A 15,141-nucleotide genomic window follows, 5' to 3' on the forward strand; every position below is an offset into this window, starting at 1 on the left:
TTTTACTCTTTCTTTATGTTACCACGTAGATTTTTTACCTGATAATATACAGAACTATTTTGTTTATACTTAGAGGTTCTGATAAGATTTTAAAAACATTCTCTATGTTAAAATTATTCAGTGCAAAACGTCAAACAAATTATTTATTTATTTACTTTATTGTTTGACTTGTAAAAAGTAAATACACATTAAGGCAACTTAAAAAACCACAACTGTTTGATTTGTTTTAAAATAATTAAATTTGGACAGCAATTTTATTTTGACGCTTTACTTATATATTACACAGTTAATTTTAAGAAAGTTGCTCTTTTAGAAAAAAATATTGAAAAAATTTACTTTGAAAAAATTATTACTTTAGCACGATTCCTAAGATATTATTATAGGATAACTTGTTATTAGTAAAATGCCTAATTTTGTTAAACAGCGAATACTAAAAATTGAAAAAAGATTCCTAAGGCATGTCAGTTTTAGAATTCTCATCTGATTTTTTAAAAAATGTTATAAATAATATGCAATTTTCAAACTTTAAAAAAAAAAAAAATAAATAAATACGCGGAAAGAAGGTTAACATAATTTTTACAGAAGCTGTGAAAAACCAATTTTTCCTATATATTTTGTCACAAGAGGATAAGAATGACATTGCTCCAAGAAACCTACTCAATAAATTTCGTTTCTTCCAGAATTGAAATCTGTTTGGACGAAACATATTATTCGTTGAAAGCTAAAACTAGAAAAAATTTAACTATTATTATTTATTTAAGCTTATTCCATTTATTTATAGATAGTGGTAACAAGGTTAAGGATATGCAATGGAAGTCCTGTTTACTATTTTACTATAAATGCATTAAATCATATAGCTTGAATAATTTATTTTAAGCAAATTATTTAATATTATTTTATTTTATAACCGTCCTTGAAAAGCCTACCCAATTTTTTCGGTCTACTACTACTAATGTTCAACTCCGTAGCCTTGTAATTTTGAGCCCAATCCATAAGACAAGGGAACTCCTGGCTGGATGAAGTATTGGGTGAAACTTGCCTTCGTGGATGACTTTTTGATGGAACTAACCCGCATTTGCGTTACACGGAGAGGAAGACCACGAGAACCTCCCACGGTTAACCTGACTGCAAGGAGACTCTAACCCATGATCCGTCTACCACTGAGGATATTTTACGCCAGCACTCGGATGCGGAATTCGTATCGACCAGCCATAGTTGGGATTTGAACCAGGATCGCCTCATTGGAAGGTGAACTCTCTCACCCTTGAGAACTAAAAGTTTTTGAATGAAATTTTTTAAAAATTTGTTTTATTTATTTGAATTATGTAAGCTAAGGAAATGAAAATCTAGTATTTGATCTATTGAAGTGCCTAACTTAGCTCTGTATTTCTAGTACACAGAAAAATTGTAATAAAGAAATTTTTCAAGTAAATGCGCTGTTGGAAATGGAAAAAATTTAGATTTATTATTTTTTTAAGGTTAAGGAAAATTATTTTTTTAAGTTAGGAAAGCATTGTTAAATGATTTCATGTTGTGCAGCTTCTGTTAATTCGATTGCTTCTCGTGAATACTAGGCATAAAACTTAGTATCAGGCGTCAGATCAATTTTTTTTGGATTTCTAAGTTAATTTCGAACATTGCATCGAAAACAAAAAATTTCCCCCCTTTAGTCTTAAGAATACGTAGGCTTTTGATTTTTTTTTTATTAAATAAAATTTAGTTTTTAATTATTTCAAATATTTGTAGAAAAAAGTATTTAAGTAAAGAGGTCAATATAAAGCTCTGTAAAAATTATTCATGTAAAATGCATTAAATAATTTTTGAGAAATCATGCATTCTAGTTTTATATTTCAAAATTTCCCTTTATATACTTCCTTTTTAAAATGCAAGAAATATTCATTTAATGAAATTTTTCAAGGTATCGATTATTTCCTGTAACATATATTTTTATTATTTAAAAATTCTTCTTGATTTTGCTTACGAGAAGTAGTGTTTTGAAATTTTATGCATGCAGAAGTGTCATGAGACAGATTTGTTCATACGTTGAGGAAGCAAAGTCGGAAACATTCGAACAAACACGATATATTCATACATTTATTAGAAAAATTGATACGTTTATACATTAATGGATATTGCTACAAAATATTTATAACAAGTTAAAGTAATCACAACATTGCTTTAACTTTCAAGGCAAAGAATAAAATAATAATAATACCATTAACAATGTACTGCATAGCACCTCATTACATTGAATAAATTGCCCTCTTCTTTCTAACCATTATTTCTTTCCTAGAGAGAAAAAAGTATTTAAAAAAATGATATAATTACTTTTTTTTTTCATTAACATTTTCTATGAAGCATTCTTTCATTTCATTCATTCGCATATTCTTCTTAAAATTGTTAGCTTTTCTCATACCATAGCTCTAGCGTCCTAGTATTAGAACACATATTTTCATTACTCAATATTCCTTATTTTTAACTTCGTAATCTAGCATTCTAATAACAATGCATACAAGAATAGAAGTAACGTATCGAATTTGCTTAGTTAATGGCAGCATGTCCGCAAAGAAAATAAGTCACAATTCTTATTTATTCTTTTAAGTTGTTTGTTCTTTTCATACTTTTACCTCTTCGGCTCTAGCGTCCTAGTATTAGAACACATATTTTCATCACTCTATATTCCTTTTTTCTTTAACGTCGTAACCTGGCTTTCTAATTACAAAACATACAAGAATAGAAGCAGCGTATCAAATTTGGTCAATTAATGGCAGTATGTCCGCAGCAAAGAAAATAAGTAAAAATTCTTATTGCATTATTCTTATTTATTCTATTTGCAGCAAAAAAATTAATGAATCTTTTGATATTATTAAATGTAATTCCTAGTATCTTTGACCAATTCAGGGACGAAGAGGTTAATAATAGATTTTAAGTAAAACTAGAGTTCTCATATCTAAAAATATTGTTTTAAGAGTAATGATGCATGGGTAACTGAAAGGTAGAATCGAATCATTGTGTGCATTGACATCTTCATTTTGAAGAATCTTAAAATTATAGGCATGCATTGATTACTCAGAAGCTATTCGACAGATTTCACTCAAAGTTTGAATTTTGCCACATAAAAAAATATTATTTAAAATGATGTAAAAAATTGTATACCTATACAATTCAAAATGTTTTCGACTAATATTAAAAAAATAAATGTTTACTAGAAGTTATTTTTTGTACAGATACAGAATTATCTTCGGATAAATGAATTTTATAATTGTATGCAATTAGCTTTGAAAGTTCTCGAGATATGACGAAATACGCTAAAAGTAAAATTAACATAAAGGGGACCATATTTCCCAGATTGCAGCTACCTTCTATAATTTGGGAGGGGGTTATGAATCCGTTGAAAAAAGGTACGTTTATTTAGAAAAATTATATTTTTCTGTATGATTTCGTAACTTAAAATATCGCCTGCGCTAATTAATTGTCATATTTGAGGTCACCTCCTCGAACCATCAAGATTGAGTTCTAGAAAGTGAAGATCCAATTAGTTCAAAAGTTATTCAAGTAGGTCCGTTTTTTATTTTGCGCACAATAGATTGAGAGTTACAGCGCAAAATATGTTCCAAGGAAGGACTTTGGTAAGTATTGCATCAGTCAAATTTGAAAAATTATTAAGTTTGCATTTTGTTCCTTTATTAAACTAGCATTCAATTTTGTTGCCAGCAATCGTTACCAACTAGTGGGTATTTGTTTTGCCTTACACACTACAAATTATGAAAAAAAAAGATGCCACTACAGAAATTTTGTTACTTGTACCACTGCCATCAATCAACTTATTCAGTTTTGCGACCTAGATCCTTAAACTAGGAAGGGAAAAAAATTAACACAGTTTGAAGGAGCTAACATGATTTTGACACGAAATATGACAGGGAGATATTAAGAGAAACTATTTCCGTAAATAAAGGCTATCATACTCTTTTGCTCACAAATCTGGGCAATTTAGCACCTGTCAGTCATCAGGGTGCGTAGCTTAATTTTCCAACAAAAAATAAGCACTTAAAAAATAATTTTAAGCACTGTAAAAAAATATCATATAAATTCGAGAGATTTTTTGGTTCGATTTCAGAGGGGCGGGAAATGCAGTCTGAAATTGAGAATCTCTTGCGAAATGCAACAAAGTCACTCCTAAGTATTTCATCAAACATGTAAAACGATTGGCGTTTTCATACGCTACGAACCAACGGTACATAGAAATAAATTGGGGTTGAATTAATTGTGAAAACGTTGAATAGAACAATTTCAGTCTGAATAATTCAGTGCGAAAATCAACATGGTAAAGAAAAAATATCTCATTTTGAAAAGGGAAAATTAAGCACTTTTTAAAAGTACCTATAAGGGCTTTTAAAAACCGAAAATAAGCACCTTTAAAAAACGCTACGCACCCTGGTCATCATTTTGTTTAGATATAAAAACTCTAGGTATAACAACAGAAGTTAATTTTATTTAAGAGCAAAGCTTCAATCAAAGTTGATAGTTTTATTAAAAAATTAGAATTAATATACTGGGACATTATTTTTTTACTATACAATTACAACTCTTACTATACTTTAGTTTCTCCTCTGATCCCCCCCTAAAAAAAATAAATTGCAATGCAAGGAGGAGCTATAGTATTTATACCAACAGTAGAATTATAACAGAAGTACTAAATGACATAATTTCCCTTCTAGTTAATTTTTTAATAACCTTTTTTTACAAATATTCTCTTTAATTTTGAGTTTTGCAGACACGTAAAACATCCACATACGTGAAAATGATTTACATAACATATACGTAAATTTAATATACATAATTAGGTGCTACGTTCCTCCCTTATAAAAACTGAGACACGAAGCTAATTTGCTATATATTTTAATAACCTTATCTTGCACAGTTATTTCTGCACACTACAAGGTGCAGCTATTAATTTCCAAACCTGATCTAATAACTCTTAAAAATATTATGTGAATAACATAACCAAAATTATGCGTTTCAAAGTAACCTTCATCCCATCATAATATCCTTCTGTATTCGTCTATAAAAGTTTCTGAAACGACTTCTCGAGTCCTCTTTCAGAATGCTCTTTAATTCTGACGTATTTAAGGGGAAAGTTTATCAAATTTGCCAACCTTCATCTATCAAAAGGTACCCCAGTTTAGAATCAAGTCAAGATGTCTTATGTACTAGTGAATTCGTATGGTATTTAATATTTATATAGTGATAGTTAAGCCACATTACTCCCCTTCCAGAATTTTATCTGTGATAGAATTCGATGAACGAACACAGCTAGTATATATATATATATATATATGAATACACACACACATATATATACATACAAACATATTTTTTTGCTCCTTATTTATTTATTGGCCGGGAGAATTTATTTATTTCACCAGATTATTTTTCTTAACACAATTTTGTGAACAAATCAACTATTCAATGTGGACCATCAAACACCACTAGTTGATAAATGTTATTTATTATATATATACATACACATATATATATATTTGCTCATAATTTATTTATTGGCCGGGAGAATTTATTTACTTCACCAGATTATTTTTCTTAGCACTACTTTGTGAACTAATCAACTATTCAATGTGGACCATGCATCGATGCTAGCGAGTTCATATAGGTCTCAAATAAGAAGAAAGTTTATCAAATTTGTCAACCTTCACCTATCAAAAGATACCTCAGTATAGAATCAAATTAGTAACATTATTGAATTGGTATTTAATAATCTTAGTGGTAGCTACGCTACATATTCTCAATGTCTTCGACATAATTGATTTTTTGTTCCATTAGCAAACTTTTGGTTTTGAAAGTCGAGGAAACAATCTCTCTTGAAAAGTCTCTTGCAGATATTTTGTTTAAAAAATTGAAAATTTCGCCAAAAGAACAAGGTTTGGGTTAAGACCGTCAAAAATGAAGAGAGTTCCAAAAGAGGACTTAAAAAGTTGTTTCTGAAACTTTTACATCCAAATACAAAAGAACATTACAGAAGTTGAAGGTTGATTAGAAACATGAATTTGGTATATAATTCACATATTTTCAAGAGTTATCAGAGAAACCCTGGAAATCTATAACCACATTTTGTATATTGATTTACACAACAGACAGTGAAGAGAATACAAGAAAAAGAATACGCAATTTCATACACACAAGGGTAAAAATACAAAACCCCACTGTAATCAACATTAGAGAACCATACTTCTAAAGTCAACACAACATTATGATTGAATAATATGAACTACTATCTACAAAAAACATTTGCAGTACATTCACAAATAGTATATTTCAACTTCTATCAGTTAAAGAAAAAATGAGATATATATATACACAGGGTTGATTACAATAAGATGCATCATATTGAGATAAGATGTAAGAACCATAATCAGGTTAAAAGAAGGTACTTCAATTATCAGAAAAACTCAAGCTACTCAAAAGTGTTTCAAATATTTATCAAATATGAATTCATAGCTGCCAAAATGGATAGGAAATAAACCAGTAGATGTTACGAAATAATATAAATATTGTTTTATAATATACTGTTAACCCCTTCCTTCTCGCTCCCATAAAAATGACGGGGTGAGGTTTCATCCTCTATTTCTCACTCCCGTGAAATTTCAGGGCTGGAGTGTTCAGTAGTAACGCGCCAATAAGAATAAAACTAATTCATTTCTTTTTTCAGGAAAACATTTTATTTCTCCTTTTACACACCAGATGGCAGTACCAGGATATTTTTATGGTAATTGTAGATAATTTATTTTAAACTAGATGTAAAAAAAATAGGCACTTTTATGACCTTTTTCTTGAAAATTAACCGATCGTTAAGGGGTTAATAATGTAATGTAACTGTTGTATAGTATACTAAATGCTTTACATTTAGGGAATTTTATTGTCCAGGGTTGACACTTAAATCAGGAAGAAACAAAATTCCCTGTATTTTCCCAGTTACTAGAGAAATACTCAAAACTCCCTGTCATCTTAGATAATTTTTAAATTCCCTTTATTTTCCAGGTTTTATTTGTGGAGTGGCAACCCTGTTGTCATCAAAATACAAAAACTTAATTAATGGTAAATAATATGTACCCGTTACGATTGACGTTAAATGAACTTGAAACGATTTTTCTTACGTTAACTCATAATTTTTAATAGTAAAAGACAAGTAATTTATTATTGACAGTTCAAAAATATTTTAATTAATTTAAAAAGAGAGTTCTGAATAAAATTAAACTAAAAATTTTTAAAAAAGGAAGAAAAGCTTTAAGCTGAATACTATAAATGAAGCTCACTTCATTATGTAACACTAATTTAAATATTCAAGCAAGCAATATATAGAATTCAATAGGAATTTTTGTTAGAAAACATAATTTTAGGGAATTTTTTTAAGTGTACCAAAACCAGGAGAAAGCGGCAAAATCCAGTAGAGTTGGCAGCTATGTGTATTATATCTACTGTCACAGTGTAGTGTAAATTACTCAGAAATACTAAACAATACATAAAATTTCCCAGTGAAAAGTTTAGGTAAAGTTATTCTAATTTATACATAAGTACTAATTATACATAGTAGTAAATAATAAGATTATAGTGATACTCAAGTACTTTGATAATTGAAGAGCTAAATTGAAAAAGATTCATTCAGAAACCTACTTGTATTTTGCTTTCAGTTTTGACCTATTCTTATAATATTTCTAAGTTCGGTAACTTATTAGAGTCCAGTAATTCCAGTTTTATTAAGATCTTAGAGTGAGTATTTACAATTATATAAAATAAGCATAGCTATTGATGAGGATGAACAAAATACTCTTAAAATGAGAATTTTAACCCTACAAAATTACAGCACAATTCTTAATTACTATAAATCAAGTTTTTATGTACAATGGTAAGGAACTTGAAATATGTGTCTTCAATAAAAACAGATTAAAAAATTATAATATATTTTGAAAATAGGAATCGTAGGAATACATGAAAATTCCAAACTTCAATAAATTAGTCCACGAACTTGAAATTTAAAAAAAAAAAAAAAAAGTCATGCTATATTTTAATACAGTAGGGAACCGATTATCCGGAATGATCGGGACCATCGCTATTCCGGATAACTGATTTTTCCGGTTTTCTGAATCGCTACAAAAAGCCGTTTTTTTTATTGTTAAACCCCTTTGAAAAAAAAAAATATTTGGAAATAATCTTAAAAAGAAGAAAAAACGATGAAGTAATACACTAATGATTATTTCCAAAATGATGGTAAGGTAAACATCTTTCAAAAAAGAAAGAAAAATCTTAAAATCTTATGAGGAAAAAAAAAATTTTTTTTTTTTAAATGGCGGGAAAATTTATCAAATTTTGTTCCGGTTTTTTGGTTTTCCGATTTCTGGATAATGGGTTTTGTTGTATTGTATTTTTATTTTTGATGAAGAATTCTAGAACAGTCATATAAGAAAACCAATAATTTATTTAAAATATTCAAAAGATAAATATGCAAAATATGAGAAAAATACTTAATAGGGAGAAATATAGACTACACATCAGGAGGAAAAAAAGAAGTAATTATACATTCACTTCTTTCATATAGTATATATTTTTGTTCGGATATAAAATTGATTTATTTGGTTAAATAATAAAAAAATATAGTAAAAGTAGCTTTTAAAAGCATTGTCAAGGTTGTTACAAACATGCTACCTTGGCAAAAATAAATAAAAAATGGCACTTTGGGATCATCCCATCGACCGTTTTCGAACTTTGGGAGTATTCCGTCGACCATTTCCCCCAAACCTGATATTATCACCAAAAGGTTGATTCTACGCCAATAACCACAAATTTTATCTTATTTAACGTGTAATCCTTGACTATGCGAATTAGTTTTCTTCAGCTTGTTGAAATATACTGCATTTTTACTACACAACAAAATGATCCGAATTTGGGATTTCCTTAGCAGCGACTACACAAGGAGGATAACTTGTTTGCTTGCGCTATCAAGGATTATTGGCAGACGAAATGATTTATAATAATATATATGGTTAAGTTCAATAATAATTCAATGTTAATTATAAAAAAATTAGAAGTTTCTACTCTGTTTTGATTCTTTTTGTTATTTATTTTTACATTTTTTTTGTAATTAATATTTTATTATTACTTGATAAATCAAATGTGTTTAGAATGATAAGAGGATTTGCGCATTTTCGCAAGCGTCGACAGATAATTCCAAAGTACCTAAAAAAAATTTAAAGCAGAAAACTCTAAATTGAAAAAAGATTAAAAACAGTAAATATTTTTTAGACATGTATCAAACTACAAGTATACATTAAAGAGCAAGTTAGAAAACATTATTAAAAAACCTCTCAGGTTCTAAAACAAGTTTTTCATTCAATGTTTCAAACATGATTAACACAGATGTTTTAAACGTAAGGAAAAAAAAGTCTTTACTTTGATTTAAACCTACTTTAAAAAGTAGATATTTTCAATTTTAAGTTTACACTTTTTCCAAAACTACACTACAAATTTGAGATTTGGTTTTTAATTTTAAATACCTTTTCTAAGCCACACTGGGATTAATAAAAAAAAGTGAGATTAATAAAAAATAAGAGGAATTACAATATTTTCATTTCTTACATATTAAATTCTAGGGATATTTAAACACAATTTATATAAAATTTAAGATGAGAAACAATTAATCGGATGTTCAAATGAATCCAACAAAGGCAAGTATGATTTTTGGCACATCTTTAGTGTGTTCAGATATAAGTCACTAAGCCAAAATTCATTTTATTAAATACATTTTTATGAGCAATATTTTAACTATTTATACATATTTCATTATTTATTTTTTTGCTACATTGCACAACACACTGAGTGGGAGAGGGAAACTTATTATTGAAACCAAAACTGTTAAAAAATAGTGACAAAACTTTTCCTAATAATTAAAATTTACATTAAAGAATTATCAAGTTAAAAGTATTGATTCCTTTAAAACCACAAGACAATAGCAATGAATATTTCATATATACAATAATATAAAAGTAATATTACATATCACTTAATTCAGTGCATGTTTTTAACTAATTTTTATTTATTTATTTCTTCTGGTTAATGTATAGTGCAACTTTCAGGAGAACTTCTCCAGACACAAGTCTCGCATTGTACTATGGTTACGAGGAAAAGTTATTACGAATAGGGGTGAACAGTTTTGCCTTAATCTTGGCCTAGGTCGGCGTACTATGGTTACGAGGAAAAGTCATTACCAATAGGGGTGTGAGGTGAATATTTTTGCCTTAATTTTGGCATAGACCGGCGTGAGTAAACCAATCGACACCTTCTTTCCTTCATTTCACCCACATCAGAGATGTGATCTCGCTTGTTACCATAGTAGCAGACAGTCCAAGACTTTTAGTCTGGGAGGAGTTCCCCTCATAGCCGCACTGCAATATGCACTGTTTTGCAGTCAAAATCTTAGAGTATCACATTCACTCTAAAATAATAGTTAAATAATCATCATAGTGGTGTTGATGGCGTGCCTTACTGTTGTTGATAACCATAACCTTGATTTTGTTCGTAACTGTAATTCTGCGAGTTGTTATTTGGAGGAGCTTGCCTGTGAACGGAGGGAGGACCCATTTGATTACCCATATTGGGATGGGTTTGATTGCCCATTCCTCCGGGCTGCGCCTGAGAAGCCGGCCGATAGTGAGAATAATTACTCTGAGCGTAATTAGAAGGGAAACGATTCTGGGGGGCTGGAGCAGGTGGGGGTGTTGAACCCTGAACATTTGGACCAGCTGATGGGTGGATATAATTCGACTGCTGTGACGAGGGTCCGTAGTTGGACTGAGCAGTGGTGGGTGGAGAATTATATGAACTATTTGGAGCAGAAGAAAAATTCTGAGAATGTCCCATATAACCACCTTGGGACATGGAATAGCTTGGTTGAGTAGATGTAGCAGATGGGTACGATTGGGTGTTTTGATTCTGGTACCACTGGGAAGGCGAGTTAGCGGATTGCTGCCCATACTGCTGGGGCTGGTTGTAAGTTTGTGAGGACTGGGTCGTGTACACTTGCGGTTGGGATGAGGAGGAATTGGGAGGAACGTTGAAATTACCCGGCGGTTGATTCACAGGCTGGTTTGGGTAATTCTGACCAGGCGGCTGGTTATTTGGTTGCTGGTGTGGAGGTGGTACCTGCTGCTGCTGTTGGGAGGGTGTAGGCTGTGGTTGTTGAGACTGGTGTTGAGGATGTTGCTGAGGCTGCTGTTGGAGTTGTTGTTGTTGCTGCTGCTGTTGTTGTTGTAATTGTTGTTGCTGTAACTGTTGTTGAGGTTGAGGAGATTGTTGTGGCTGTTGTTGAGGAGGAGCTTGGGGCTGTTGTTGTTGAGGTGTTTGAGGATGAGGTGAAGAACTTGGTCCATAACCTTGTGGTTGATTTACCGGTACATAATTTTGAGTGGATGAATTGTAGTTGGATGATGGGTGATTCTGGCCATAAGTATTTTGAGGAGAAGAGCTGTTGTACTGATTATGTGGGGGAGGCTGTGGTGGCTGTCCTGGAGCAAAAGGACCCTGCTGTTGCTGCTGATACTGTTGTTGCTGATGTGGGCCAGCTAAAATGGAAGAAAAAGTTTAACAGATTTTTAGATAATTGAGAAACTAAAACTACGTACAGACAGCATACTTGTAATGTAGGTAAATTTCTAGTTATTAATAATAAATATCAAGTTAATAATATTAAATATTATATTAGTAATAAATATTGAATCAATAACATAATATAAAGCACGGGGTTGACACTCAAATCTGAAAAAAAAAAAAACTCCCTGTGTTTTTCCTGTACATATTATACACAATATAGTAAGAGGAAACACAACAATTACTGTGCTCTTATGTGACCGATATTGGGCTAACTATACTACAGGGTGAGTAGCCAGATTTTTCAACAAAAAATAAGCACCTTTTAAGTACTTTTTACAAACTCAAAAAATATTTTTAATCCCTTTCCAAAAGAAAATCATAATTAAAATCTGTGCAATAATAAAAATTATTTTTTTCTATAGTTTAATGTTTTTAATTTATGAACATAAAATCAATAAAATTCAAAAAACTTCACATACTCATAATAAAATAATTAGTTTCTGATAAATATTGTGGAGAAAATTGTAAAAAATTCTGCATTTTTGTAATTTAGAGCGACAATCGCCACAACAAAGAAAAAATAATCTCTTTTTAAAAGATAGAAAATTAAGCACCTTTTACAAACCCCGAATAAAAAAAGCACCTTTAAAGACTTTTTAAAAATGCTATGCACCCTGTACTAGTTTACATAGCTGGAAAAACTTAGAGAAAAAAGAAGGAACAGCTGAAAATTTTTAAATAATGCTATCGTAAATGAAATAGTTTAGTATAGCTGAAATATCATCCTTAAATATCTGATAGATTACGGTTTGAGTGGTCACCATTTTTTAAAAGATGAAAATAAATAAAATTTTCCGTATTTTAACAGTTTGCAAAGAAAAAAAATCAAAATTCCCTACATTTTCCCTGTTATTTTAGGCGATTTTTAAATTCCCTGTATTTTATAGGTTTTCTATGTGGAGTGGCAACCCGGTGTAATATTAAATTTATAATCTAAAATAACAATAATTGATAAACTACTAAAATATTTTTTTCAAATGTTAACTTGCATTTTGGTGATAAAAGTTACTGAAGGATTTAAAGTATCATTTTGTCAACCTAACAAGTATTTCTCAAGTTACTTTATTTTAAACAACTTGTACGCCATTTTTATTTTGTGATTACAGTGCCATCTTTGAATCAAATTGCAAAACCATGTAGTTAAAATGAGGTAACTTTTTTTTTTCTAGAATATTCAAATCTTCACTAAAAATTTGGTGTTTTTATTTAAGTTGTCCTCATAATATCAGGAGGTTGATTTTGACACAATGTGTAATTTTCAAGATAGATCACTGTCTCCAGACTTTATGGACCCTCTACCCTGTATAATAACGATAATTCATAACAACTTTCAGAAAAAATGAAGTATTTAGAAATATAATGGAAAAAAGGGGAAAATACAATCTAAAAGGGAAATACATTCATTCAAAGATTAAAAAATAAATATGAATTTGCTACAAAAGCATTATGCAAAACATGCTAACTAAGCATTAACTTCATGAGAACAGGCAATAGCCTCTTATTTAACAAAACAAAAAAAAAATGAAAGAAAAGTAGAAGCTGTTAAAAATGCTGATGTTACGTTTTTTCAAAATGGAAAAAATTACCCCAGAAGAAATTCTTTTATGAAAAGAAATATCAAAAATTTAAACAGTTTTTTGAACAGTTTATAATTACAATCTAGTTTGAATAATAACATTAATTTTTAAACTATAAATTACAAATTTTTTTTTAATAGGTTAAAATTATAAAAGTAACAACTGAAAAACTTTCTCTTAAAATTAAAATAACTAGTTTTTCAATATTTTATTATAATGAGAATAGTAGAGCCTAATTTTATAAACAACTAACATAATATAATAAAACAATAACATAATAAATTTTTATTAATACCATTAAATTAACAAATCGCATATTACACGTAGACACTACAATAAAAACTCACATTAAATCCTCGATTACAAATAGCATACTAATTTTCATATACAAATACTGCTAAACATAAATATTCAAACTGACTTAAATTAAAATTCTCCCTAAAACAAGAAAAAAAATGTGAAAAAATTTAAACTTTCTCTTACTATATTTAATTTATTTAAATTTGAACTGTTTATAATACTCATTGCTAAACAGATGAATTGATTATTCTTAGTTTCTTCTAATTTTTTCAAGTATCCTAGAAGAAATAAGTTTCTTCCAGGCAAAATGCCAACCATTGCTAAAAATCAACTTTGAAAATTGAGACAATCAAAGATTAAGATTCCTGCATACAAGAAAATTAACGATGGTGAAAACATTGTCAAATCAGAGATTTTGAAAAAGGCAACAAACATTTTTCTGCAATAAACTTACGAGAATGTCCAACAGGAGGATGAGTAGGCGAATTGTAATTCTGAGAAACTCCACCAGGGCCATGAAGATTCCCACCAACATTTTGATTTGGTGGCATATTTGGATCTAAATATCAAAATTGTACAATAAAATTTTTTCTTACCAAAAATACATAAATAAAAGATAAATTTAGCTCAGAATTTTGCTCTTAAATTGCATTTAAAAACAATATTCTGAGCTACAGCAGAAAATAATGGGGCAATAAATCAAGACAGTTGTAAAAAAATTCTGAAATATTTTAAGGATATAATCTTACGTGATTGTGTTATGGGTGGCTGAGGTGGTGCAGGACTGAAATTAGGCGGCACATTTCCTGGTCCCCCATGAGGTTGGTTCGTATTCTGAGCATTTGGAATTTGAGAATCTAAAATGTATCAATGTTAGTCAATATTAATAACAGCTTACTAAATTATAAAATAATAAACAAATATATATATATATACATACAGTGAATTCGCGATAACTCGAATCTGATAGGACTGACGAAAAACTTCGACATATCGGAAGTTCGACTTACCGTTAGTTTAGGTTTTGGACTTTCAAAATATTGTCGGATTATTTAATTAATGCTTATTAATTACAAATCTTCTAAATGCTTATAGTATTTAAGATCATTTTTCTGACTAGCCATTTACGATAAGACTGTTTAAGCACTTTATGATACCCTGGTCCACCGGCTGCAACTTTGCTGTAGTGTTTGGCCGGAGAAACTGCAAGTTTACTGCTTTCAAATTAGGCAGATCACAACGCGCTGTGCATTTATCCATAAAGAGTATCACTTTTCTCTTTTTAGCAAAGAATTTCCGACCCATTTTTCTTACATAGTCTTCAAATAAAACTGATGTCATCCAAAACTTTTTGTTAGACTTGTAATCCAAAGGATATGTTTTTACATTCTTGAAACATCGGGGATTTCGGTATTTTCCGATAACAAGTAAGGGCAATTTCTCTGTCCCAGACGCATTTCCTCCAACTAGGACAGTCAAACGTTCCTTGCTCATTTTACCCCCTGAGCAGTTTTCATCCTTAAACATCATAGTCTTATTTGGAAGACAT

General features: G+C 29.9%; 1 protein-coding gene across 3 annotated transcripts in view; it reads right to left on the reverse strand.

The window, feature by feature from the left end:
• Positions 1–2,080: 2,080 nt before the first annotated feature.
• LOC107455169 (protein SSXT) overlaps positions 2,081–15,141 on the reverse strand; it is a 29,884-nt gene continuing 16,823 nt past the window's right edge. For 2 of the 3 annotated variants that reach the window (XM_043039770.2, XM_071183011.1), the window contains 3 exons: positions 14,342–14,449; positions 14,047–14,151; positions 2,081–11,627 (listed from right to left, as the gene is read on the reverse strand). In XM_043039770.2, coding sequence (XP_042895704.1) covers positions 10,549–11,627; positions 14,047–14,151; positions 14,342–14,449 — 1,292 coding nt within the window. In that variant the 3' untranslated portion in view covers positions 2,081–10,548. The remainder of the gene's footprint in view (positions 11,628–14,046; positions 14,152–14,341; positions 14,450–15,141) is intronic. The other variant, XM_043039771.2, reaches the window with a different exon arrangement.

Source organism: Parasteatoda tepidariorum, chromosome 7 (genome assembly GCF_043381705.1).
Source record: "Parasteatoda tepidariorum isolate YZ-2023 chromosome 7, CAS_Ptep_4.0, whole genome shotgun sequence".
Lineage (NCBI taxonomy): Eukaryota > Metazoa > Arthropoda > Arachnida > Araneae > Theridiidae > Parasteatoda > Parasteatoda tepidariorum.